Source organism: Kogia breviceps, chromosome 8 (genome assembly GCF_026419965.1).
Source record: "Kogia breviceps isolate mKogBre1 chromosome 8, mKogBre1 haplotype 1, whole genome shotgun sequence".
NCBI classification, from domain to species: Eukaryota; Metazoa; Chordata; class Mammalia; order Artiodactyla; family Physeteridae; genus Kogia; species Kogia breviceps.
In genome coordinates this window covers 102,957,543-102,984,180 of record NC_081317.1, presented here as the reverse complement: position 1 = coordinate 102,984,180, position 26,638 = coordinate 102,957,543, and the positions used below count along the sequence as shown (strand labels likewise).

Here is a 26,638-nt window from a genome sequence, read left to right as displayed (position 1 = left end):
CAAGTTACAGAAGGCCATCCCCACCCCCACATCCCCACACTAGAAGGGTCTGGAAGGACATCCCAAGTGTTACCAATGCTTAGTTGTCTCTGTGGAGTGGGATTTGGAGGATGATCAAGGGGAGAAAATTCACTTTTTACCTTAGGCATTCCTATATTGCTCAAAATTTTTACAACATGCATATGTTATCTTTATATCTAGCAAACAACAAAAACATCTTTTGAAGAGATGCTGGGGGGAAGAAGGAATGCAGAGGGCCGAGTGAGGGCTCCCTGACTCCTAAACTTACACCCTTAACCCCTACTCCACGTGGCCTCCTTGGGCCTGCCAATCAATTTCACTCAGCAAGCAGCCCTGAGAACAGCAGCCACTTTCCCTTCCTCGCCGGAAACAACTGTGACTCTGTCCAGGGGGGGGATGGATTCAGGCCTCTGAAGAAGAAACCGTGCCCAGCCAGCAGAGCCCCACAGGGCCAACCCAAGACCTGCCACGGGCAGGAGGAAGCAGAGGCCACCTCACGTGGGAGGAAGAGACCTGGGCTAGCAGTCAGGGGCACCCTACAGGGAGGCACAGCCACGGCTATACTGAGACTGGAGGTATCTAATTAAGAGCTGTAACAACTTCTGTCGTGTGGAAACAGCTGTGCGCTGGTGGCAGGGGCACTGCCCTTTGCCGAGGAAAACTGGTCCAACTCTGCCACTTCCTGGCTGGTGACTCCGGCCCATGGCTTGACTTTGTGCCTCGCTGTCTCTGTCTGAAAAAGGGAGGTGACCATAAGGACCCCACTGGGGAATCGGAGGCCAATGAGCTGCGGGTACAGAGCCCCCAGGTGTGCCCTGCGTGTGGGAAGTGTCCCTCATGCCTGTTGGGTGCTCTCAGGGAGGAGACGGGGGAACACGCCGACCCTGGGGGACCTGTTGTCTGGCTTCAGTCAGATCTTAGGCTTCATTGAACTCCTCTGGGCCTCTGTTTCCTTCTCTGTGCGATGGTAACGGTAATAGTACCAGCCTCATCGGATTTAGGGGAATTTAATACACGTAAAGTTTAGGACCTTGTCTGACACGGGTGCCATACATACATGTCACACATCCATACAACAGTGTGTGCCACTTGATAAACGTTAAATTTCACTCCTGGGGTTGAATTTGCTTAGATAGTTTGATATTGGGTTCACAGGACGGTCCGGAGCGGAATCCAGGAAATAGAGGGAGGCAAATGAGGTACCCGGGGAAGTTGACCAGGGCTCACTCATTTAATAGATCAGGACCGTAGAATGATACTAGCAGCAGCTAACATTGATTGAATTCCCACTATGTTCCAGGCAGTGCCCTATGCACTTTATGTACATTAACTTGTTTAATCCTTGTATCAAGCCCATGAGGGAGGTACTATCACCAGGCTCATTTTATAAATGGGGAAACAAAGGCACAGAGAGGGCAAGCAACTTCCCTAAGATCATACGTCCAGTAAAGAGCACAGCTGGGAGTCAAACCCAGGCACTCTGGATCTTAAACTTATACCCTTAACCTCCATCCCATGTGGCCTCCCCAGGCCTACCAATCAATTTTGCCCAACGGCTGTGCAAATGAGCATCAACTTTCCCTCCATGCTCAGAGCTCTACGCCCTTCAGTGCCTGAGAAGAGGGACTTAAGGGAGGACCCAGCCCAGGCCTTGCAGAGGAGGGATGGGAGGGGTCATCTCTGCCCAGCTGGGGGATGGGAAGAGGCAGAATTTGGGTTGGACCTTGATGGGAATCAGGGTGGATACGGCCAAATCCAAAAACATTTTAAGTTCTTATCCTCCTGGCTCCTCTGCAACATTTGACTATGGTCTCCTTCTGAAACCACTTTCCTGCTCATAAAGGAGTTCCCTTCGTTGCTTGGGAAACACTGGAAATCCTCTTCAGGGCAGCTGCTAATTACGTGCAGTGTAAAGGCTTGAGGATCCTCCAAGAAGTCCTCCAGAGTGGCTCTTTCTCCTGTTTGACATCCCTACGACTTGCACAATTGTACAAGATAAGTTTTACGTATCACTTGCATGTCTGGCAATAAGCTGAGAACTGGTAGGCAAGTGAAAAACAACCTCTCAGGAGCCAAACAGATGTCAAAGTCCATCCGCTAACACACGTGGATTTATTTAAGGTTTACTGTCGAAAGAGTAGACTTTGGAGTCAGATAGTCCTAGAACTGAATGCTGGTTCCACCATTGCTACCTGAGCAAACTTGGCCAGATCTACTCCTGCACTTTAAGCCTCAATTCCCTCCATTCTCCAGGAGGGATAACAGTAGCTACGTCAAGAAACGGTTGTGAGGAATGATGAGATCATGCATGTAAGATGCCAATACTCTGGCACATAATTGGTAAGTAACAAAAAGTGGCCATGCCAATTTTATGATACCATCCTCTTCTGCCTCCCCAGTCTTTAAACGCTTCTGTCCCCCAGGGTTCCATCTTTGGTTCAGTTACAACTCTACAATTTCAACCAGGACCATGGGTGGGTTTTACTTTTTGCATTTCTACAATCATGCATTGGTTAATCTGGAATTTTTATCCGTAGCCCACTTCTCTCCCTGGAGCTCCGGGAAGGCCTCTGAAAAAGGATGGGGAGTCTTGTGGGAGCTATGAAGGGAGCAGGTCCCAGGCACAGAGAGGCTCCTAAGGCAAGGCCATGTGCTCCCTAGAGACTAGGGACAGCCCATGCCAGCCCACAAAGCAAGGAAAGAAGAGGGTCCTGATCAAGTTACCATATGCCTGCCAACTGAGCAAACCTCCTGAATGGGAAAGAAAGTGATGCTCTACCCTACTCTGTGCTCTGCGGGGCCGGGGACTGTCTCGTGCACCTGTCCATCCCCAGGGCTGGGCCCAGCACTGGGCACCTAGTGGCCACACAAGTTGCCGAAGGGCACTTAGTTGTTGGAATGGGACAAGGCTTTGGAATACACACAGTATTTCAATCACAGACTTTTATGTCATAATCCAGGATCTATGAGATCTTGGGCAAGTTAATTTTTCCAAGTTTGTTTTCTCATATACAAAATGAGGCTAACATTAGCACCCAGCCTATAACATTGTGCTAAAAGGCATAACACAGAGATTTAACACATGACTGGCCAATCATATGCTCAATAATCATTAGTTGTTATTATTATTATTGTTATCTGCGGTGAGATTTCCAAAGGCTGGAAACCCTCAGCAGAGGAATGAAGGAATCCAGGGCAAGGTCACTACAAGACAGTGAAAAGGACTGCAATTTTTAACTTAGATTCAGAACAAGAAGAACAAGGAAGGGGTGGGTTCACTTCTGAGGGAAGATGGTAGAAAGTTAACAAAGGGAGATAGGGAATTACTCAGCTCTCAATAAAAGTCTGTCGTAAGTGAGGATGATCTTCAAATTATAAAAAATAAAATCAGCATCGTTTGGAAAGGAAATAGAAGCTCAGTAATACAGAGGGAGAGTCAGCGAGTGCCTCTTTAAATTGGCTTTTGCCTCTAGACTCAAAAATGACATCAGAGGACATTCAAATAACTTGCAGATGTGAGCAGTGTCTGTAATCTTGAGAACTCAGAACAAAATCGTTCCCAGTTTTCAAAAGGGGTTTGTATGCATACGTGCATGTACATGCGTGTGTTGGGAAGGGGGTTTAGAGTGAATTCTGGGAATTGCAAACCACTGAGTTCAATGGTGATCCCCAATTAAACAGATGGTCTATGACCATTTCGAAAAGAAACACTTGACTACTTTTGGGTTCACTTGAAATGAGGTACATCAGACAAATGTTACTTCCTTTTTAAAAGGGGATTTACCAACTGGTGAAACAGTGGATTTGTTTTGGTAAGGCAATTCATCCATGTGTGCGGCATTTATTAATCACTTCCTGTGCCAGAGACATAAAGATGACAAAGGCCTGGTCTCAGAAGCAGCTCATATGGTGGTTGGTCAATAAGGTGGTGATTGGTGGCTGGCTGGCGATGACATTTAGCGTAGTCATAGCTCGTGGAATAGTTTTGCCCGAAGCCTGCAGATTACTGGGTCAATGTCAATTCAGAGGGAGATCTTGGATCCGCTTTAATTCATGTCCTGTTCAATATATATATATATATATATTTTTGTGGTACGCGGGCCTCTCACTGTTGTGGCCTCTCCCGTTGCGGAGCACAGACTCCGGACGCGCAGGCGCAGCGGCCATGGCTCACGGGCCCAGCCGCTCCGCGGTATGTGGGATCTTCCCGGACCGGGGCACGAACCCGTGTCCCCTGCATCGGCAGGCGGATTCTCAACCACTGCGCCACCAGGGAAGCCCCCTGTTCAATATTTTGATCAAAGGCCAGGTTCAGAACACCCAGAAGACATGCTTATCAAATGAGCTCATGGCAGAGTGAGGACGGCTACCTGCTGGATGGTGGAATTCTGATTCAAAATGATCTTGAGGGCTGCTGGAATGAGCAATGCGACCGGTAATAAAATCTAACCCAGCTCAAGGTTGCACTAGGACATTAAGAACCAAGTTCCAATCAAGGGAAATAAAGCCTTAAAGCTGACTCTTGGGAGCAATAAAAATATGAAGGACATGGAAGGTCCAGGGGTGGGTGAGAGGTCCAGACCCCACATGAAAAGCCTGTGAATGGATCTGAGAAGCACTTAGAAAAATGTCTGGCACACAGTAAATGCTATTCACAAGTTAGCATCTATATACAACTATTAGTAGAAGCCTCTCATCATCCTGCAGGGTGAATGAGTTTACATTCCCCAGGTAGGTCACTCGCAGCCACATGGACTAAGCTCTCCTGCTCAGGGGTCCTGGCAGAGGACAGGATATTCAGTTACCTTCTCCCCAGGTGTGACTGAGATCCGCCATACGCAGTGCATGTGGGCGGAGTAGCCGTTGGGGTACTCGGGGGAGGAGAAGTTGCCCGTGCTGTCTTGTAGGGTCTCTCCGCAGGCTGTCAAGGAAAGGAAATGACTGGGTTGCTGGCCGCAGGTGCCCAATCCCCCCAACTTTCTGGCTTCCCTGCCCTGAGCCCTGGCATCCTTCGGGGGAGAGGAGAGTGTCTGGGATGGCCCTGTCCCTTTAAGATCCATCCCTTCTACCTAGTGCTGCAGGATGCCCTGCTGTCAAGGCAACATGGGTTCCAGAGTTAAGGTCAAGCTCCTTCGGAGGGCCTCACTCCATCTCACTCCCTGAGAGTCGCTCTGCGCCCCCCATTTTCTGCTCCTACCGTCCCTCAGAAGACCGGTGGCTCGGCATCTCCCCACCTGATCCAAGCCCCAGTCTGGGTCTGAACACTCCCCCTCCCTGGGTGCCCCCCTCCCCTGACATCAGGCAGCCTCAGCCTTTTCTAAGTCTCACAGCCTCAACCTTCTTGGCCCCAGGGCCTGCCCTCCACCCCACCTGGCCTGTCCCCACCCCTGCCCCGACCTGGGCACTTGTAGAGCTTGCGGGCCTGGGCAATGTCCCCCTTGCTGAGCCGGGTCCTCTGGCCGATGGGAGGCTTCACCCCATTCACCTCGTACTTGGGAACGATGGTGTCCAGGAAGATGCCCCTGTGGAGGACAAGCCCAGCCTGGGTGAGAGTCCGATGGGAAGGAGGGCGGCTGGCCTGCGTGCACCGAAGGTCACGACCCCGCAGGAGCCCAGACATTCCTCAGCAGGGTCAGGGATGGGTGGAGACATCTCACCCTGTCATTACACTGCCCACTGACCAGCAGCCACCCTGCTCCGTGGCAGCCATACCACAGGGCCTGGGGGAGCCCCAGGGACACTTTGGGAGGTCGGGGACACGGACCTAGGAGGCCCTGGGCACCCACCGGTGCTCCGGCTCAGTCTGGCCCAACTCCCAGCCCCAGGAGGGCTCCAGACCCCTAGTCACTCATGTCTCAGCCCTGCCCGGCCCTGCTTCTGAGGCCCCCTGTGCTGATTCAGCCCTGAATACACCTCTCCCAGGACTACCCAGGGCCAACACTTCGCCCTGCTGGCATGGGCTACTCCTGATGGCACCTGGGACCCAGGCCAAAGGGCAGGCTCCACCGTGGCCAGGCCAGACCCCAGGGACAGCCCCGCTAGCTCCTGATCCATCAGTGTCCCCTGTCCCCTCAGTTCCTGCCTGCTAGGTCCTGGATGTTTCCATCTGGGAGGGCCAGAAGGAAGGGGGAGCAGGCAGCCCTCCACCTCCCCAGGGCCCCTGACTCACACCCGGCTGGGCAGAACTCAGCAGGGGGTGGGGTGGGATGTGGTGGGAAATGTACAGGGGGTGGTCTGTGGGTGTGGCGGTGGGATGACTTCACCCCCGCCCCCCTCCTCGGTCTCTGTTCCCTCAGGTCTGGAGGCAGGAAGAGTGAGTCTAGAAGGAGCGTCTGAGGCGAGGGGGAGGGCCAGGGTCTGGGAGAGCAGAGACAGGATGAGGACAGAGCCAGGCATGGGAAAGGCCAGGAGGGGGTGCGGGTTGGGGTGCAGGGGGCTGGGGGGAGGCTGAGGAGGAGGAGGGGCTGTTTCCCACACTCTGCTAAGGAGAAGCTGGGACGGGGAGGCTGGGCCACTACCTCTGGGGGCTCTGGCTGTGCTTTCTGGGAACCTAGGCCCAGGATAAAGAGTAGGTGTATATGTGCTCGTGAGCTGGGGAGTGGGGCTGGTCCAGGGCAGAAGCCAGACTTTGTGCCAATCAGCCAACTACGGAAAGGCAGACCCATCAGAAAGACATGCCCCCTTTGGCTGAGGGTTGAGGGAAAAGCTCAGCTCCTTTGGGTGGATACGGTTCCGGGGCCACAGCACAACACACGGCTGCACAGCAGCTGGGTTTCAGCCTCCCGGGCCAGGTGTGCCCAGTACTAGGTGAAGAACCCAGACTCTGCGAGTCCCGGCCCTGCCGTGGACCCACTGTGGAAGAGGACAGCAGGGCAGGCAGCACCCACGGGTCCTCTGCTCGGGGGCCGCAGCCACCCCAGAGGCCCACCCTTATCCTCGCCAACGACGCCAGCAGGGCAGGCTAGTGCAAAGCAGGAGGCCTACGGAGGGCAGGGCTGGGCTGTCCCAGAAGAGGCTGGGCCCCATCTCTCACCTGGAGAATGTGTTCCGGGCATAGTGCATGATACTGTCAAAATCATAGGTCTCCCCCAGGGATTCCACCTCCTGGACCTCCATCTTCAGGAAGTTATACTCCTGCCCTGCGAAGACCAGGAAAAGGGTGTGGGGAGGTGGGAGTGGGCAGGTCTGTGCGGGATGCAGTGCTACCTTTTCAGGGTGGGGAACGGGGTCCTCCCTGCACTTGAGAGATGCCCCCCTACCTGAGGGTCTGGGTAGCTGCCAAGGGAAGCATGGGGGAGGGGCGGGTCTCCAGAAGAGTCTGTCCAGCTGGGGGCAGGTGGGGGGGGGTTGAGGACTTGCTGGAGGGAACGCTCAAGGGAAGATGGGAAGGAGGTGCCCATTTCTAGAACCACAGGGAGATGAGAGCAGTGAAGAGTGGAGGAGGCCTGGGGAGAAAGGGAGGAGGCAGGAAGGGAGGGAAGAAAGAGAGCACAGCGGGGAGAAAGGAGAGAGGAGAAAACCCTTAGAGGACAGCATAGGCAAAGAGCAGGAGACTGGGTGAAAGTGAGGAGAAAGGCTGAGGCAGCATGGGGGATGGGCCGACCCGCCCCACCCACCACCCTAAAGGCCAGGTGGGTTCTGGCTGCTCCAGACAGCCCCTGTGTGCAGGACCTGGACCTGTCCTGGCCCATCTGACAACTGATTTGCAGTCCCTGAGCTGCTACTGACCCGGAGGAGATGCTGCAGGGGAAGGGTCTGGACCCCAGGCAGGGCTGTGACTACCCAGCTGGCTGGGACTATAATGCTGAGTTGACCAAAGGCGCTGGCTTGAGGGAGCAGCTCCCACCCTGACCAGGAGCCCTGGAGGGGCAGGTAGAGGTGCGTACCTGGCTGGATGTTCTCGCGCACGATGGAGACGTGGCGGTCTCGGTCGGGCCGCGTGTGCTCGTGCCAGAAGCCGATGACATGACCCAGTTCATGGACCACGATGCCGAACTTGTCACAGTTCTTGCCGATGGAGATGGCCTGGGGGCCCCCACCACGGCGGCCCACGTAGGAGCAGCACCTGGAGGGCGGGGCCAGCTCAGGGGGGCGGTCCCGAGCTGGGGGAGTGCATCCACTCAGGGGTCGGGTGTGGCTGCCAGGGGGGCCAGGGAGCAGAGGGGTGGTTGGGGAGGGACCCGAGTGAGGGATGCCCGGACTGTGTGCTGGGGTCTGAGCCACATCCGGGGCAGCTCCTGGGGAGAATGCCCCATGGCGGGAGGGGACAGATGACGCAGGGCCGTGCCCAGATGGGACAGCTGCAGTGCTCAGGACAGAACGTGGGTTGGGGCGATGGCCGAGGGTACAGTGCCCAGGGGCCCCTGCTCACCCGCAGGGTCGATAGGTGAACACAATATAGCTGTCCTCGTCTGTGCGCTCCAGGAAGGTGACACAGGTGTGCTTCTCCCAGTGCCTCATGGCCTGCCGGAAGACTGCCCTCTGGCTGCCTGCCAGGACACGGGAGGCCAGGCTGTCACAGTTGTCCAGGTGGGCCCACTTCCACCCATTGCTAAAGAGTCAGCCGTTCATTGGACAGACAGGCAGAAGGTACCACTCGCACCATCATGCGTGACGGGGCTGTCCTGAAGCCAGGCCAGGGTGCAGGCTGCTCCCCACATGCCCGACATCATGCTCACCAGTGAAGTTTCCCCCAATGACAAAGGGGATGACCCCGTCGGGCCACACGCGCTCTGGTCTAGACGTTGCTGCCCTCCGGCTCCGGGACCTGCTTCTCCATCTCCCGTGACTTTTCCTCTGCGGCTGCCCGCTAGGGCTCTGACAGTTGAGGGTGGAAGCGTTGCCTGAAATTGAAAGAAGAAGGCATTTGGTAGCAAGGGAATGGAGAGCAAGGGGAAGCAAATTACAACCGATCCTCATTATCTAGGGATTCCGTATTTGCCCACTCAGTAAAATGTCTTTGTAACCCCCAAATCAATACCCTCAGCTCTTTCATGGTCACTTGCTGTCATGCACAGAGCAGTGAAAAATTGAAGGCACCCAACAGGCATGATCGCAGCTGAGCCTGAACAAGGCGACAGGCTGCCTTCTTGTTTCAGCTTATCCTGTAAATATCTTTTTCACAATCTATTTAGTGCAACATTTTTTGCATTTTGTGCTTTTTCTTGGTGAGTTTGCTGTTTCAAATGACCCTCCCCTTACCCCCCTGTAGTGCTGAAGGGCTGTCTAGTGTTCCCAAGTGCAAGAGGGCTGGGGATGTACCTTATGGAGAAAATACCCGGGTTAGAGAAGCTTTGTTCAGGCGTGAGTTACAGTGCTGTTGCCATGAGTTCAACGTTAACGAATCAATGCTATATTAATTAAGGTGTCTTTAAATAGAAACACACATAAGACTGGGTTACGTATTAATGAGTTGATGAAAATGTGACCAGAGGCTTGCAGGAACCTAACCCTGTATTTCTCCTAGGAGTAATGGCTCAGAATTTGCTACTTCAGTGTTCGCAGTGACTTCATGGAATAACTGTAAGGCTATTCCATAACTCTAATCATAACTACCATGAACAGAGAGAACTGACAGTCAGTGAAAAAGAGAATAGCAGTGTACTCGTTTCCCCCAGACCTGCAGGGGACCTGAGACTAGGAAACAGTCCCATCTCAGCCAATAAACCTTCATATTTATGAAGCATACAGAAGTTGATGTCCTCTTTAAGTATTCCCAAGTACATGTCCTCATTTGACACAGTAGCTCTCTGGATGGACTGGGCAAGTGTCGCTATCTACATTCGACAGATGAGGAAACTAAAGCCCAAGATTTGCGCAAAGTCAGATGGTGGGTTAGTGGCAAGTCCAAGTTATCCAAATCTCCATTCTGCTTTCCTCTTGTCCCATGCCTGCTAGTCCCCACTAAGGTCACGTAAGCCTTGCTAGTTACCAGGCTACCAGGTCACCCTCCAATGCCAGCTGCTCTCTGGGGTAGTTTGACCTTTACTCCATGGCCTGCCCATGCCAGGATCCTCCCTCCTGCCAGAAGGACAACTGCCTGGCACCACCAGAGTGTGCCCAGAACAGGTCCCAGGTGAGAATCCCCCGCTTGGGCAATGGGAGGGTTACCTGTGAGCAGGACCACATTCCAGAGCGGTGAGAAGGCTGGACAGAACCAAGACAGCCCAGGCCCTCAACCCTCCCGTTCCCTCACACATTCACAAGTGCCAGGCTCGTTGGGCAGGGGGGGGGGGGTATTTGGACCCACCCCTGACCTTGAAGAGCTTTGAGTCCAGCTGGGGAGAGAGACGTATAAACAAATCATTGCAGTGTGGTGCGACTTGTGAGAGGCTAACAGTGTAAGCCCAGAGGAAAGAGCACAGCAAATGGTGGCATGGTCAGGACTTGGGGACGATCAGGGAAGACTTCATAACAGAAGCTCTTAGATGGGCTTTAAAGGATGCATAGAGTCTTGCAAAGTGGAAACAGGAGAGGAAGCCAGGAGGGACTGTGATGTGCAGCAAAGAGCCTGGGATTTGGAGTGAGAAGCCTTGGGCTCCTGTCCCAGTTTTGCCACTGACTAGCTTCGGGACCTTGAACATGTCACATTACCTCTGTGACTCTGAGTTTCTACACAAATGGTCTCTGACTTATGATGGCTCTACTTACAATGTTTTGAGAGTACGAAAGTGTGATCCTCTCTTGAGATGCTGAGCAGCGGCGGCGAGCCACAGCTCCCCGCCAGCCACACCGTCACGCCGGGAAACAGCCCATACGCTCACAACCATTCTGTACCCAGACCACCGTGCTGTTTTTCGCTTTCAGGACAGTATTCAATAATTACGTGAGGGATTCATCATTTTATTATAAAATGGGCGTGGTGTCAGAAGATTTTGCCCAACAGAAGGCTAGTGTAAGTGTTCTGAGCACCTTTAAGGTAGCCTGGGCTGAGCTATGATGCTCAGTAGATTAGGTATATTAAATGCATTTTTTAAAAATATTTATTTATTTATTTTTGGCCACGTTGGGTCTTCGTTGTGGTGTGTGGGCTTTCTCTAGTTGAGGTGGCTTCTCTCTTGTTGTGGAGTATGGGATCTAGGCTCGTGGGCTTCAGTAGTTGTGGCACGCGGGCTCAGTAGTTGTGGCACACGGGCTTAGCTGCTCTGCAGCATGTGGGATCTTCCCGGACCAGGGCTCGAACCCGTGTCCCCTGCATCGGCAGGCGGATTCTTAACCATTGCGCCACCAGGGAAGCCCTAAATGCATTTTTTTCTTTTTATTTTTTGTGGTACGCGGGCCTTTCACTGTTGTGGCCTCTTCCGTTGCGGAGCACAGGCTCCGGACGCGCAGGCGCAGCGGCCATGGCTCACGGGCCCAGCCGCTCCACGGCATGTGGGCTCCTCCCGGACCGGGGCACGAACCCGCGTCCCCTGCATCGGCAGGCGGACTATCAACCACTGCGCCACCAGGGAAGCCCCCCTAAATGCATTTTTGATTTAAGATATTTTCAGCTTATGATGGGTTTATCAGGATGTAACACCATCCTAAGTTGAGGAAGATCTGTGTCTGTAAAGTGGGAGTTGTCCTGACCTACCTGTGAAGGTGATTGGGGACAGTCAAGTTAGACAATGCTTTTGAAAGTACTTTGTAAACTGTAAGCAAAAAACAATGTGGGTGCTTAGCTTGTGGGTATGTCTACACTTGCCACTGCTCTGGGGAAGGGATAAAGATATCCCAAGGGAAGACAAGCCCTTATGCTGGGTTGAAGCTCATGGCCTGGCTGGGAACAGGGAGGTTCCTTGTTTTTCCAATTCTGGAACCCATTTCTGGGACAGAGAGGGGCCAGCCCGTACTGGGTGTACCTGCAGCTTTGATGGAAGACCTGCTGGTTGCACGCTGTCTGAGATCCGCAGCCTGCTGCACCTGGAAGGCCCTCAAGTCCTCCTCATCAAGGGCAATGTCCCCAAGGAAGGCAGCTGGAGAGAGAAGAGGCCGGGGCGAGTCAGTCCTCCTACCCAGCACTGAAAGCCCAGCCCTGTGGGCACAGCCCCCGGCCCCAGCAACTGTAATCCTCAAGTGCCTTCTGACGAAGGGGAAGGAACATGGGGGCTTTGAGGATCTCTAGGGAGACTCATGATCATTTTTCAGTTGGAATCTCAGCAAAGCGGATGCCCACGCCCGCCAGACTGTTAGCTCCTCAAAGCCACAGTCGTGTCATTTATTCCATCATTCTTTAGCAAATGCTTAGTAAGCACCTACTGTGGGCCTGCGCTACTCCAGTGATTAGCAAGACAGAAGAGGTCCCTGCTCGCAGGAAACTGACCTTCAAAGAAACACAAGTAAATAAATACGGAGCTCGAGAATTCCAGGAAGGGATGGGTGCTACCAAGAAAATAAAAGGGGAAGAGAGGACAGAGTGTCTACTTCGGGGGCCCATAACCTTAGCATTGTGCTGAGCATACGGAATTCACTTAACAAATGCCATTTCAATTACATTGAGGGGAGCGTATATTGAGGGGAGCCAGGACACCTGATGGGCTTGGAGGAAAAGGTTTAATAGTTCTCAAGTGATTCATATTCTGAGTCTCAGAGTCCCCTCTCTGGAGGAAGAAAGGCCTGGGGGGAAAAGATCCCCCCGAACGGGACATTTTGATTTCTGGAGCTGGGGGGTGAGGTTTCCAGAGGGATGGGTTAAACAGTCTATCTGCTTTTTGAGAAACAGAGGCCCTGGAGCTGAGCGCTTTGGAAGGAGCTCAGATGCAAGCTTCATGCTGGGCTGCTGTGGGGGAGGTGAGAGGCTGGTCTGGAGGTGGAGCAGAGAGCAGCCTCCCCCCAGCTCCACCCACAGTGACATCTGCTTCTCATCCCAAGAGCTACACAGGCCTGGTGGGCAGCGTTACACAAATTGTTTTAACCTTGAGGCCTTGCACACAGGTTTCTCCTCCCCAGATGGCCCATCGGGGTGGACAGACACACACACACACACACACACACACACACACACACATGCACAGACACACACGCCTACTCATCAGCACAGAATCAGACACATGGGCCAGTGTTCCTCCAGACACATGGTGACATCCACAGCCATGCCATCAAAAACGGAGCTATAAAAGTCACAGAGACCACCCTGCACGCACAAGCAGCACCCACGCCACCCCTTCTGGTGGGAGGCACTCAATAACGTTTGTTCAAGTGAAGGATCACATTGATATTCTTTGGGCTTGCAAACACGTGCCCCAGACACACACTCCTCTGTAGATGTGACCTGGAGCTGGATAAGCAGAACGCCGGGGTGACTTTAGCAGTTATCTAGGCCAACTTTCCATTTGACAGATGTGGAAACTGAAGCACAAAAGGGAAATGATTTAACTGAGACCATGTTGCTAGTCACTACAAAGGCTGGATTTATAACTCACGCCTCCCGATTCCCAGTCCAGGGCTCATTGCACTGAAGTTCATCACCTTGCAGAACCCATATTCTAAATACTCACTCAGACACACACATCCACCAAAAGATACACACATCACAGACAGTCCTAAAACATACATGCAGAAGCTCCAACACACACAAACCCAACTGCAAGTTCCAAGCCCCTTAAGCCAGTAACAGTAGCAATAATGACACCTTATGTAAATGTCTGTTGAAATGTACGTGGTGCTTTCCAGCTGACGAAGTGCTTTCATATTAATGAATTCATTAATCCTGGCCCACCAGGGACATGCCCCTTAAGCCAAGCTCCACCCATACACTTGCCTAGGAGTGTCCCATTACAAACTCGTGGAGAGATAAGATAGTGGCTAGATTCGAGCCCACCTCCCGGCCTTGAGAGATCAAAACACCTGGATGTGAGTGGGGAAATGACTTGGCCAAGGTCACCAGCTGGTAGGTGGCCCAGAAGTTCTTCCTCCACACGGGAAAGATTCTCTTATTGAAAACATCACCCTTGGCGGCCTTGGCTCAGCAATTGATGGGTTAGCAATACAAGGTGCTTCTCAGCTGACATGCAAGGGTGGCCTTAGCAAGGATATGGGACGGTAGGTATACCCCACGGAGGTGGTGACGGGTCCTACGTGCCAGTGTTCATACGGGCATTCATGTCCCACGTGAATGCCCTCACACCTCTGCTCACTTTGCACCTTTGCACAGATGCTGCACCACCAGGCTCACACAGCCACACCCGCAGACATCACCAAGTACACATGTGGCTGGACATTTAGACTCATCTTCAGACATAGCTGCAAACAGCAAGGTCTTTGGAGTCAGACAGACCTGTCTTTTGAATCCCAGCTTGACTACTTCTCACTGACAAGTCATATGAACTCTTCTAAACCTCAATTTTCTCCTATATAAAAAAGGAACAAATAAAAGAATCTGTCTCCCAGGATTACTGCATGAAATACGGCATGTAAATAAAGCATCTAGCACAAAGCCTGGGACATAGTAAGAAGCCACGGAATGGCCACTGTTAATATCGCCCCAATGGTAGCCCTATAATCTCAAGTTCAGCTCTCTACTTTCAAGGGCATAGAGCTTTCATCCACACTGGCCTCTTGGATGAGTGAAGCCCCCAGGTGCTCAGAAGCAGAGCCTTAAATTCCAAGTACAGAGGCCACAGAACTGTGTTGGCCCGCAGGACCAAGGCGGTGCGGAAGGCAGGGTGAACGGAAGGCGGGACACGCTCTGGGCTAGCCTAGCCACGGAACTCACTTCCAGCAGTGCCCTGTGGTGGGAATGTCATGACTGAAGAATGCGTGGGAACTGAGGGGGGAGGGGAGAGATGGGGGTGGGCAGGAGAGCCTGATCGCCAGGAGCTGGGCCTGAAAGCCCTGTCCATTTGGGATGCCCTGCGGGGAAGCTAGGGAATCTGGATCCTGGAGAGTCCAGGATGCCCCTCCTTACCAGGAAGGAAGCCCTGGGTCAGGGTCAAGGTCAGGATAGTAGTTGTTTTCAACACAGGACCAAAAGTTTTTGTTTTGTTTTCCGGCTGTAAACCAGCCAGGAGCACTTATGGCTGCTCCATAGCCAGTTCCCCCCCCCCCCCGCCCCCCGCCCCCCCACACACACCCGCCCCCCAGCAGGAGAGGAAAGAAGAGAGTAAGCAGTGCATCCTTCAGGTGGGCCTCCTCACTGCAGTCTCCTCCCCTTTTAGGGGGAGGGAGAGGAGCCTGGCTGATATGACAGAGCCCCAAAGCCATGTGTACCAGGCATACTACACATGTCCCATTACACAGACGCAAGCTTCTTTGTTGGGGGAGGACATGCTTAAGCTCCTGCAAGTGTTTGCGTGTACTTAATCACAGGTGTACATATACACACAGGTGCACATTTGCACACGCACTTACATGTACTCAGGAGTACCAACACGCACAGTTGAACAGACTTGCCTATAAAGCAGGGGCACACCCACAAACGTGCAAAAAACACACTCTTGACTACTTCCCTATGCAAGCCCTAGTGTTTTCAAACACACAAAGAACTGCACGTGCACACCCCACTTCACAGGCTACACCCCCAGAAGGAGAGGGGCACCTTTAGAGATGGAGAGGGGAGAGGAGAGAAAGAGAGAGATTAGCCAGATTCCCCTGGCTATCCTCGGGAGCTTTAGTGGCCTGAGGAGCGATACATTCTACTCCCTCCCCTCCCCCAATATCTTCTCCCCAAATCCCTGGAGAAACTAGAATTTTTGAGAGTTCCTTCTTCTGGAGGAGTCCCATCCGTCCCCCTCCATCTGGAGCCCAGGGAGATTGTAAGACATTTCCTGCTCCCTTGGGGCAACCAAAAGAGAAGGTGACTCATGGAGCAGGGGTATAGGTGGGTGGGTGACTCATTCAGCGTGTCTGGAGGGGGAATGTGGTCTGACAAGAGAAAGACTTGTTTCTCAAACTCTGGAGCTGATAACCTACTCCTCTGAGGCCTCCTGAAGTCCAAACCTGGGCTACAAAGCCCCTGGGATGAGCATGCTGAAAAGGGCTGGTGAGCTACTGGCCCACCTCACCTCCCCAAAGCAGACCTCTGAGCTGCCAGCTGAGGCTGAAGTAAGGTCCTTGCTGGCTCGGGAGAATCCCTGTGGGCTTCTCTGCTGATGGGAGCAGCTGTGTCCCAATTCCTGCCTCTAAGGTCCCTCCCAGAGTCCTGAGTCATCTGGGGCAGCCAAACGGGACTGGGAATCTTAGGGAAGGATTCCCTTGATGGTTTGGCATCCCAACGTACAAGAAATCAGGTCTGACTCGCAATCTCCCTGGGAGAGAGAGAGGGCTTGGTGGAACCAGCTCTGAGCACACACAGGCCAGCTTGGTTTCCTGACCACTGTTCTGGTCTTGCCCAGAAGATCCAGGCACCTCTCCAGGGTATCAAGGGTCTTAGTTTTGTCCTTACTGCAACAGTAAACCATCACTCTGATGGTAATAGCAAGAAGTAACCTCACATGAAGAGGCCCCGCTCTCCTGAGAGATCACAGGTGAGCCAGGGAGTCAATGGGGCTTTCATTCTTGGTCCTCCATGTGCGAGGAGGAGGAGAGGAAGAGGGGAGAGCTGGAGAGCATCAAGTGGATAGAGGGAACAGATGCACAGCCAGGTGCATCCAAAGGAAGTAAAGCCAGACACGCCTGCCACTGCCACCTCCCGCATCTGGAGGGCAGGGCTCAGAGGGGGCAAGAGGTGAAGGCCGGCAGGACAGGTTAACACAAACAGAGGAAAAAGCCTGGGGACCTGAGGCTTGAGGGTGTTGGTGTGGGGTCTTAGGAGTCAGGCCGGAGGGAGGCAGGCCCGTACCAGTCACACCCAGGAGGGAAGCCTGGTCTGACCCTGAATCTTGGCCTTGTCGGGCCCTCCTGGCCACCCCCAGGCCTGGCCCAGCTCCCCACGAGCCAAGCCCCATGAGCCCCAGGGGAGAACTTTCTCCAGAGTCCTCGTTTGAAGTTCCAGCTCAGCTAGCCCCACCCTTCCATGAAATCTGAGACTGGGGATAGAGCCCGCAGCCTGCCGATGCTCAGATCCCTCCAATTTCCAACTGGTAGTGAAATACATCAGATTGGCTTCCTACCTATTCTTTAAGACCTTGCCCAGCCCTCCTTCTCCATGAAGACCTCCCCAAACTTCCCAGCTTGCTGTGATCACTGTTTCTCTGCCACCACCACCACCACCAGGGCTGTAGAGGGGCAAGAGGCTCCTTGAGCCTTTCGGGCTTTCCCTCCTTGGTTTGCACAGTTGGTTATGTCCACATGTGTCTTGTGCCCCTTTTGGACTGTAAGCTCCTTGAGGGCAGGGGGCATGACTTATAATTCTCTGTATCTCCCACAACATCAAATGCTCTTAGGCATTTAGTAAATGTAGACCAGTTGAATGAATAAGTGACACCAGGATGGGGTTAGGGAGACACTCCCTTCTCCTGAAAACCAAGCCTATTTCCTCAGAAAAAAATGAAGTCAGAACATGAGGCACAGAAAACAGGGGGTAGGCCACCAACATTTATTTAGTGCTTACTGAGTGTTACGCTTTCATATGCATTTTATATATGTTCTCACATTTAATCCTTACCACCAACTCTACAGGGAATCAGAGAACCGTATTGTCAGTTCCATTTTACAGGTGAGAAAAACAAAGTTCAGAGATGATAATTACCATTCCCAAGATACTACAGCTAATGAGTTATGGGTCCAGGATTGAGAGCTAGGTCTGCCTGCCTCCAAAGCCCACGCTCTGTCCACTTAGCCTCATGTCGACCCCAAGCCCAGCAAGAAAGATGGAGGCTAATGTCTGGTTTGCTCACAGCCCAGCAGGAGTGGAGGAGGAAGGACTGAGGCATTGGCTTTTTTCCTCCTCGCACTGGAAGGACTCTTATTCCTGCAGTTTGCTCTGATCCATCACCCAAAGAGGGGTCCCCCGGGTCAGAAGCAGAGCAACCTGCCCCCCAATACCTCATGCTCCACACAGGCACTTCTAGAACTCCAGGCACTGTACCACTGCCCTGGCTCTGGCTATTTGGAGACAGTATGAAGTCAGAGGCAGGAAGTCGAGGAAAGGTTCTGATATCTTATGCCCTGTGTGTTCTCTTGTCCCAGGCAGCCTGTTCAGGGTCATCTGATCAGGCAAACGGCTGGAGTGCATGACCATCTGGTCACTCTGTGTGGCGGTGGGGAGGAATCCCTCTGGGCCCAGCAGGAGTGAAAGGGTTACACGGGGTCTTCATGGACAAAGAACACACACACACACACACACACACACACACACACACACACACACACACACACACACACTCCGGGGCCCTGACCTGGGCTAATTAGCCTCCAGTGTCTGCGGGACAGACAGAACTGATATACAGTATCTGAGTTCTCTGTTTTTCCCCTTTCCACCCCACTTGGCCTTAGTAGGGTCCTCTGGCACACGGGCACAAGTTAAGTCCCTGTCCTGGGCTGGCTTCTGACTTTGACAGCTGTCTCCGAGGTCAGAAACCTGCTACCGCTGGTGGGGAACATGGGATTCCCAGTGGGCATGATCTCAGAGGATCCCTTGAAAAACTTTCTTCTTCCACTTGCTGGGTGGGGGCCTCAGGAGACCTGCTCCTTGGAGATATAGGCCTCCCTGAACCCAGCGGGACAGACATGCAGCCCTAGGGCAGCCTAGACAGACAGGCTGGAAAACACCAGTGTGCTGGAGCTCGGGATGGGGGAGAAGTGAAAAGTGCACACACACACACACACACACACACACACACACACACACACACACACAGAGGAGTTTGGCCGGAAAAGTTTCCAGTAGAAGGAAAAGCCTCCTTGGCAGCAGGTTTCTCCTGGGACCCGGGCAGGAATCCTCTGGGAGAGACCAGAGACAGCCACGGAAGCTCCCACCAACAGCAGCAAAACTTCAGTCCCTAAAAGTCCCCCAAACTTCCCCCTCCCTCTCTCCCTCTTTCTTTTGTTCCCCACTGCATTGCCAACCAGGCAGCTCCCGGCTTCCCACACCGGACTGTCCTCCCCCAACCCCGAACCCTCAGCAGCCCGCGCCTCCCTCCCAGCCCCGGCCCGCCCGCGCCCGGCCCGGGCGCCCCGGGACCGGCCGGTGGGGTGGGGGGCGCCTACCCGCCTTGCAGGGGTCTTTGTAGTTGAGGGGCTCCGCGTCGTCCTCCTCCCCCAGGTCATAGGTGTAGTCGGCCAAGTCGAGCTGCCGGCCCGGGCGCGCGAGCAGCAGCAGCCAGAGCAGCAGCGGCAGCGGCGGGCGGGCCACGCCGGGCATGCTGGCGGGCGCGGCGGCGGCGGGCGCGGCGGCGGCGGCGGCAGCGGCAGCGGCGGCGGCGGCGGCGGCGGCGGCGGCGGGTCGCGCCCGGACGCGGGAGCGGACGAGAGGGGAAGCGGAGGACTGGCGGCGAGGGGAGGGCGCTCCCGGCCGCCCGCTCTCCCCCCGCGCTCTCCCTACCTCTTCCCCTTCCCTCTCTTCGCCCTCCCTCCTTCCTGTCTCCCGCCCCCTCTCCGGCCCGGCTTCTCCGCTCTCCCTTCCCTTCTTTCCGTCTCTTTCCTTCTCTCCCTCCCTCCCTCTCCCCCTCTTTAGGGAAATGAGCTCGCTGGAGGGCGGGTTTTCGCCTGGAGCTCGGCCCCCCTCGGGGCCGGGACCGTGCTCTGCCGGGCCGGGACGCGCGCCAGCCGGAGGCGGGGAGGGTGTAGAGCCGGCCGGCCGGGAGGGGGCTCGGGAGGCTCCGGGCGCGGGGCGGCAGGGCCGGGGGAGGGGGCGCCGGGCCCCGGGGTGTCCGGCCCGGCGCCCCCTCCCGGGCCACGGAACACGCCGTCGGGTCAATCGTGCCGCCTCCGCCTCGCTCCGTCCCCCGATTTTGGGCCGTGTTTCCCCGCCTGCGGCTCTCGCTCTCCGCCTTTCTCGGACCCTCGCGTTCTCCCATCTCGGTCCCTGTCCCTCTAGTTCTGTCCTTCTGTCTCTCGCCGTCTCCGTCTCGCTCCCTCCCTCGGGAGACGCCACTGGAGGGCGCCTGAAGCCCGCGGATTGCTCCCCTGTCCCCTCGCCTCATCACCCTGGGACCGGGGGAGAATGGGAAAGCCCGCTTGGCGCGCCCTAGGCCCTAGCCTTCCCCTAGCTGGCCCCCACCAAGAGCGGGGCTGAGGCATGTGAGAGGATAGACGAGGTACACGCTTCGTTTTTCAATCAGGCTGCTTTATTCTTTGGTGTAGGAACCCCCTTGGGCCCTAGGAGCTGCTTCTCCTCTGCCCACCTCCCCCCACAGCTCCCATTTCTCCAGGACCAGTCCCAGTGGTATTGGCAGGAGCGGCTTCCTGCCTGTCTGCACAAGACCCTTTGCTCCTGGAGCTTTGCTGTCCTTTTGGGGCTTGCTGGGGCCCTGCGAAGCAAAGGAACACTGTTTATTACGTGAGGGGGAGGGACGTGGGGGGGGGGTGTCTGTGGACCTTCCCTCCCCTGAGCTCTGCAGGTGACCCCGCCTCCGTGGTTCCCCCAGTGCCTGGTCAGCTGACATGACCATCCTGGGCCACTGTTGCTCCAGCGCCCTGGAGGTCACACCTGCTCACCTGATGGGTCCTAGATGTAGTAGAGGGGCACCTCGCCACACAGGGTGCTCACGGTGCTGCCCAGGAAGGCCAGGTCACCGGAGGATGCCAAGCCGGGGTCACGGCCCTCCTCCTGGCCCAGCTTAGAGGTAGGTACTGAGGGCTCAGCCTGGAAAGAGCACCTGATTTGGAGGCTGGGAACTGAGTTTCTGTCTCACCTGCGGCTCTTATTGTGGGACCTCAGGTGTGTCAGGCAATCTCTCTGAGTAAAGAAGGGGCTGTGCTGGAGTCAGAAGCCCCCAGGGGGTGTGTGGGCTCAGCTGAGGCCAGCAGCTTGGCTGTGGGGTGGGGATGGTAAATGGGTGAGAAAGGTCTGGTGCAGGGGAATCCCGGGAGGGCATTCACCTGGCAGTCCACGAGGAGCAGTGCTTTACAGGTGACAAAGAACCATCGTCTTCAATGCTCCTCATAGCAGCCCTGGGAGGGAGACAGCCCGCTCTTTCTTACCCACACACCCACCTGGAAGTTCTGGAATTTTCTAGTGAGAGCCTCAAGACTTGGGATGCTCTGCGGAGCCATCTTCATGACGTAGCAGCAGGTTCCCGGGGCTGGCTTGTAGGCAATCAGGAGCTGGGCACAGGAACCCCAGAGTTGGTTCAGGAAGGCGCTGCCTAGCTCGCTCCTAACTCTGGTTCTTGGCCATCTCCCTCTAGGTTGGGGACTGGAGGGAGTCATACTGGAATCTAGGGCTCAGGCAAAAGTGCTTGGGGGGTGGGGAGAGGTGGACATGTACGAGTCCACAGCTGGGTAGGTCTAGCACAGTCTAGCCCTAGGGTCAAGAGGTCCAGGCACACCCACCCTCTGGTAGTCATACACCACGATGCCAGTGGAGCCAACGGAGAAGGTGGCAGTGGTTCCCACACGCTCACTCAGAGCCAGGCGTTGCTGGGCTTCCGGCCCCGCGATGCTCATTTCTAGGACCTAGGGGAGGGCGTAGTGCTGCCTGGCATTCCTCTTTCCTCACTCATCATGCCCACCCTCAGTCCTCTTTACTCAAATGCAATTTTTTCTTCCCTGGGAGCTCAGAGAAGCCGAGTGGAACCAGGTGCTGGAGGGAACAGGTCATCTCACCGTGGGGCAGGGGCCTGGTGAAAAAGCCCAGGCCAGGTTTGCCACCCTGTTCCCACCTCTGTCCTTCCCTGAGGTGCCACTTGCCTCCTCCCCTCATTCCCCTTGGGCAATTTGCTGTCTGCCCACCCCATCCCAGGGCCTTTGTCTGGCCTGCCCTGTACCCACTGCCCACCCCATCCCAGGCCTGCTCACCATCTCAGTATGTTTCTGGCTCATGTGAAGACCCATGAGCAGGGCCCCTACAATCAACACGACAACAAGGACCACCACCACGACCACGATGAGAAGGCGTTTGATGCTCGCAGGACAGCAGGGGATTTGGAACCGGCCCCCAGGGACTGCTGAGTAGTCCTGACGTGGTGGGGCAGGGAGGGAGACAGATGTGACGTCATGAGGATGCCCTTTCTTCTCCCTGCACAGCCAGGACACCTTCCCACACTCTGCCAAGGCTGAACAACCAATGCTATGGACATGCAGAGAAGGGCTGAGGAGATCAGAGAAGGCTTCCTGGAGGAGGGGACCTGGATTCCAGCAAACCCATAGATGCTTAGGAGTGAGGTCTGGCTTGGAGAGACCCAAGAGAGACTGTTTCACCAGTCTCATCTCCTGCTGTTTCCTCCAGACCTCTGGCATCCCAACCATGCCCAGTCCCTCTCTGTCCTGTCCCGCACCCCCCCATCCATGCCTTTATGCATACTATCCCTTCTTCCTGCAATGCCTTCCTTCTTCTCAACCTGGTGAGCTCCAACTAGTTCCTCTGGAGCCAGCTCAAATGTTATTTTCTCTGCGAAGCTTCCTGTGATCTCCCGAGCAGTGGCTCCTTACCCAGTGCTCTCTACAGCCCTTTCCACTGACCCCTGTGGTGGCTCACGGCCCCTCATATGGGAATTAGCGGCTGACGAGTCTATCTCTCCAAGGGTCTCTGTCTTAATGGTTGGTGTCCTTATCTTGATTTAGCACAGCCCTAAGTTAGTTGAGTGAATGAATCTGGATGAGGAAACAGGCCCAGAGGTTGGAGGAGGTAGGGCTCACCATACACAGATACACTCCCGCATACATGTGCACACACACGATCAAACTCACCGGCGGGCTCTCCATCAAGACCTCTTTGCTGCTCACATCCATCTCGCGGTAGATACCTTCCCCTCCTCATCTCCAAGTGTGACTAGGGTCTTATATGTGCCAGGAGAAAGAGGGGACAGAGGTGAAAGACCCAGCCCCTGTCTGCCAGCCAAGCCCTCAGCTTTGAAGCTTGTTTGTTCCTGGTCCTCCAGAGCCGAGGCCCCGATAAGCTAGCTGCAACAGTGCCTAAGAGCCCTTGGCACTGGCACATGAGTCCTCTTGGCCCCAGCAAGAGCAAAGCTGGGTAAGGTGAGCAAACCTGCCCTTGGGCAATCTACACCTCTCACCGTGGGTTTCTTGCTGGCGTGCCCGCTATTCTTGCTGGCACCTGCCCCTGAAGTCCTTTGGCTTTTCCTGTTCTTCTGCCAGGCTGAACCTCTTAGGCAACCAGGGGTCTGACCCAATGGGTCCACCACTTTCCCAACAGAATTTCCCCCAAGCATAGGGCTGAGCTCCAGGAATGGGAGCCCCTGTGGGCCCGCAGGGACAGTACTGAAGGCACGGGGTGCTTTGGCATCAGTGTGGGCGTTCATAAATGGTTCGTAAATTCTCTGAGAGCATCAGATTTTCACTTCAAGTATCTGCCTCACCTCCTCCCACACATTTCGTACCTCACTTCAGACATGCCCCCAGTCATTCTTGCTCAGATTCTGAACTCTGTCCCCTCTGGTTATAAATGCTTACTAACACACAGTTTTTCTTTCTTTGGCATAGGCTTGTTCGTAAGCTGAAGGCTTTTTTTTTTTTTTCTATCCTGCTTTTATTTTTTTATTCGCGTGTATTTTATGCTGAATTTATTTCCAGACCGTAGGTTTTTGTTTCTTCAGTTTCTTCTGGGACAGCTTTCTCTTCTGTGCAACCTCCTCTTCGGGTTTAGGAACAATCTACTCTTTTGTTTTAGGGAGGATCATCTCCGTGTGGTGGGGGGAGTCCTATAGGGGTTAATCCAACCGTGAGCTCTGTGAAGTTCTGTGCTGCATGTGCTTGATGACCAGAGAATCCACGTCTAAACCCTTCAGTTCAGCATCACTCTGCATTTTTAAGCATGTGCAGCAAAATTCTGCACTCGTTTTGGACCGCCGACCCTATGTCCAGCCCCAAAATTGTTCTGCAGTCTTTTTGGACCGCCGACCCTATGTCCAGCCCCAAAACTGTAACAAGGTGTGTTTGGCCTGAGTACACCTACCAGCTCCACAATTGTAACAAGGGAACGGCGCACATTGCTTCTACAAAGTGACATCATTCAAGTACTTGGTGGCTTTTTGGATATGCATACCCTCGATAGCCTGAGCAGTTTCACAGATGTTCCTAAAATGAACACAAAGCTTTGAACTTCTGGATTTGCATGATTCTGCAGGGTTTTCTGTATCAAGTGAATAGCAAACCATTTTCAGAGATCAAGCGGGAGGCTTATGATAGCAGTTCCATGCCTGACACTTAGTCCCAGACAGCCTAGCACAGGGTTGGGGGTGGTGACTGATGGGGTCCCCATCTCCTTGTCCCTGAGTCAGCCCACCTGCTCGGTGCTGCCTTGTACCCTACCCTCTCGACACTCTTCTTTTTATATCCTCTGATTCTATATTTGCCCTGAGCATGCTACTCACCCAGATATGAACCACTTTCTGGATCTTCTCCTCTCTACCTCTTTCCTGCCTCTTTGCCCAAAGCCATCTCTGTTGCTTTGTTGTACTAAACCACATCGACTAATGGCTGCATCCTTTCTCTTGGCCTCCTTCCACTTGCTGGGCCAGGTGGTCCCTACAGCGCCTCCACCTCTAAACTTTCACGCGAGTGTAAGTCAGAGCCCCACACCTCACTCCTCTCTTGGCCTCACCCCCTGTCCTCCTTGTACTTGAACTCCAACACTTCACCCCAATTCCTGTCCCTTGCTGGGGCCCCCTCGCATCTTGGCCCTGTTCTTCAGTCATGAGCTGGCCCCCAACTCTTCAGCCCTGGCAGGCTCTCGTGTCCCCGCAAGGACCCCCTCTCCAGCTGGAGAGCCTTCAGCCTCCAGGTTGCACAATGGCATGGCATCTGAGCTGAGAGCCCCAGAAGCTCTCGGAGAAGGAGAAAGGGACAGAAGTGTTTGATCCCCCCACCCTACTCACCCCCCAGCTGCCACTTTAAATATTTGCCTAAGCCTCTAGCAGCAAGTGTCCTAGGAGGAGTGAAAGAGGGGGAGGGGGCTCCAGGGAGAAAGGGGGAAGAAGCATCCTCCTCTCAACTGTGTGTAGCTTCAGCTGTGTGCAGGTGCCAGATGCAGGAGACAGCCTGCCTGCAGGGCCCACCCCTGCCTGCCCCAGGGCCCCCACTTCCACCCCCAGTTGTCCTGGCAACACTGGAACTGATTGGCTGACTCACGAATACTGGACCTGAGCCAGGTGGGCAGCGGGCCAGCGGGAGAACCGAGGAGAATGGCAAGCATCTCGGGGGTCCCTGTGGGCATCTGGGGCAGGGGGTGCATAGTCCAGCTGTGGGGCTTGTTCTGAGCAGGTGCTGTGCTTAGGGCTTGCTATCATCCCTGGCTGTTGGGAAAAGGATCGCTTTCTTGGGAAGAAGCCTCTGCTCCCTTGGGTCCTCGGTCTCCCCAGCAGGCTGCCCTTAGACTGTGGTTCTTACGACTTTGTTTTTTTCTTTCTTTCCTCTTCCTTTTTTAACTTGTTTTTGCCTATTTGGAGGTTGGGGAAGGAAGGGTGATCTCAAGTTTCATAAGGGAAGTTCAGATGCTGGCACTGACCTGGTAGAGGTTTTGGGATTCTTGTCTTCCTTCTCAGGAACAGGGGCGGGACCTTTCGCTGGGCATGCATGGCTGTCACCTCATCCCCCACACTAGCCCTCTGCTGCAGGCTTCTCACATTTTTGGCCTTTACTTAGGCCATTTCTCCTTCCTGGAAAATGCACCTTCAACGCCTCTTTACTTCTCTGAATACCACCCACCCTAAAAGGCCAGGCAAGAACCAATGACACCCCGTCTGTGCTCACCACCCCAGCCTACGGTGCCCCCTCCCTCCTCCAAGATGGCCCAGCCTTCCTCATGCACTTTCGTCTGCCACTTAGCAGGCACTGCTGTCCCCATCAGCTACATGGCTGTTTTTGGTTGCCTTTCTTCCCAAAAAGCCTGCCAGCCCTGGGACCAACCCTGAGACCGTGCTTTCCTGAGGCTTCCCTCCGGGCAAGGAGCATGCACGCAGCCAACATGTAACTCTATTCAATGATAATAAGACTGTCACCAAACATGAGGGGCCTCCTAGTGAGGGATCAGTAGTTCATTCCTTCAGTATGTCCTCGGTGCTTCACTGGCCAGCTCAGCTCTGGGACTTTGAATAAGTCATTCTGCTTTTCTTGGCTTTAGTGTGTTCAACTGCGAAATGGATCTAATACAGCCTGTCCTGTCCCCCTCTCCAAACTGTTGTGAGGATCCAATGACATCATGATGTGAAACTCCAATCTTCATGACTATCATCATCTACTTCACCGCCAGGGCACCTCTTCTCAGTAGCTAAGAATAGGACCCAGACGGAGACTTCCCTGGTGGTCCAGTGGTTACGAATCTGCCTTCCAATGCGGGGGACACAGGTTCGATCCCTGGTTGGGGAACTAAGATCCCACATGCCGGGCCTGCGTGCCGCAACTACTGAGCCCATGCACTCTGGAGCCCTCATGCCACAACTAGAGAGAAGCCCTCGCGCTGCACCAAAGAGCCTGCGCGTCACAAGGAAAGATTCCTTCCCAACAAAAGATTCCGTATGCCACAACGAAGATCCCACATGCTGCAACGAAGACCCGACACAGCCAAATAAATAAATAATTTTTTTTAATGGTCAGAAACTGGAAGCAAAATTTGTGGAGCTTTAGGGCTGGATAGTAT

General features: G+C 54.4%; 2 protein-coding genes across 4 annotated transcripts in view; both read right to left on the bottom strand.

The window, feature by feature from the left end:
- The window catches only part of BMP1 (bone morphogenetic protein 1), a 40,871-nt gene extending 21,615 nt beyond the window's left edge, over nucleotides 1-19,256 (bottom strand). For 2 of the 3 annotated variants that reach the window (XR_010841643.1, XM_059072452.2), the window contains exons 1-8: nucleotides 19,090-19,247; nucleotides 11,865-11,978; nucleotides 8,700-8,864; nucleotides 8,393-8,510; nucleotides 7,908-8,086; nucleotides 7,055-7,160; nucleotides 5,419-5,543; nucleotides 4,827-4,942 (exon numbers count right to left, since the gene is read on the bottom strand). Coding sequence is in view for 2 of the 3 variants with exons in the window: in XM_059072452.2 (XP_058928435.1) it covers nucleotides 4,827-4,942; nucleotides 5,419-5,543; nucleotides 7,055-7,160; nucleotides 7,908-8,086; nucleotides 8,393-8,510; nucleotides 8,700-8,864; nucleotides 11,865-11,978; nucleotides 19,090-19,243 (1,077 nt within the window). In the remaining variant the exon portion in view is untranslated. Of the gene's footprint in view, nucleotides 1-4,826; nucleotides 4,943-5,418; nucleotides 5,544-7,054; nucleotides 7,161-7,907; nucleotides 8,087-8,392; nucleotides 8,511-8,699; nucleotides 8,865-11,864; nucleotides 11,979-19,089 lie in introns of all 3 variants that reach the window. The other variant, XM_059072455.2, reaches the window with a different exon arrangement.
- Nucleotides 19,257-20,155: 899 nt separating this feature from the next.
- On the bottom strand, nucleotides 20,156-22,868 carry SFTPC (surfactant protein C). Its single transcript, XM_067039844.1, has 6 exons — nucleotides 22,732-22,868; nucleotides 21,841-21,999; nucleotides 21,376-21,498; nucleotides 21,037-21,147; nucleotides 20,539-20,686; nucleotides 20,156-20,351 (listed from the first exon to the last, which is right to left on the bottom strand). Exons 1-5 carry the CDS (start codon nucleotides 22,771-22,773, stop codon nucleotides 20,549-20,551), a joined length of 573 nt encoding a protein of 190 aa, XP_066895945.1. The 5' UTR covers nucleotides 22,774-22,868; the 3' UTR covers nucleotides 20,156-20,351; nucleotides 20,539-20,548.
- Nucleotides 22,869-26,638: the final 3,770 nt, after the last annotated feature.

Bases quoted from the DNA above. Each gene is read 5' to 3' on its own strand.
- SFTPC (XM_067039844.1), bottom strand. From the start codon at position 22,773: ATGGATGTGAGCAGCAAAGAGGTCTTGATGGAGAGCCCGCCG. The intron at 22,000-22,731 runs GTGAGTTTGATC...CCACCACGTCAG, and splicing joins TCTTGATGGAGAGCCCGCCG to GACTACTCAGCAGTCCCTGG. The intron at 20,687-21,036 runs GTGGGTGTGTGG...TGCTCTTTCCAG, and splicing joins GAAAATTCCAGAACTTCCAG to GCTGAGCCCTCAGTACCTAC.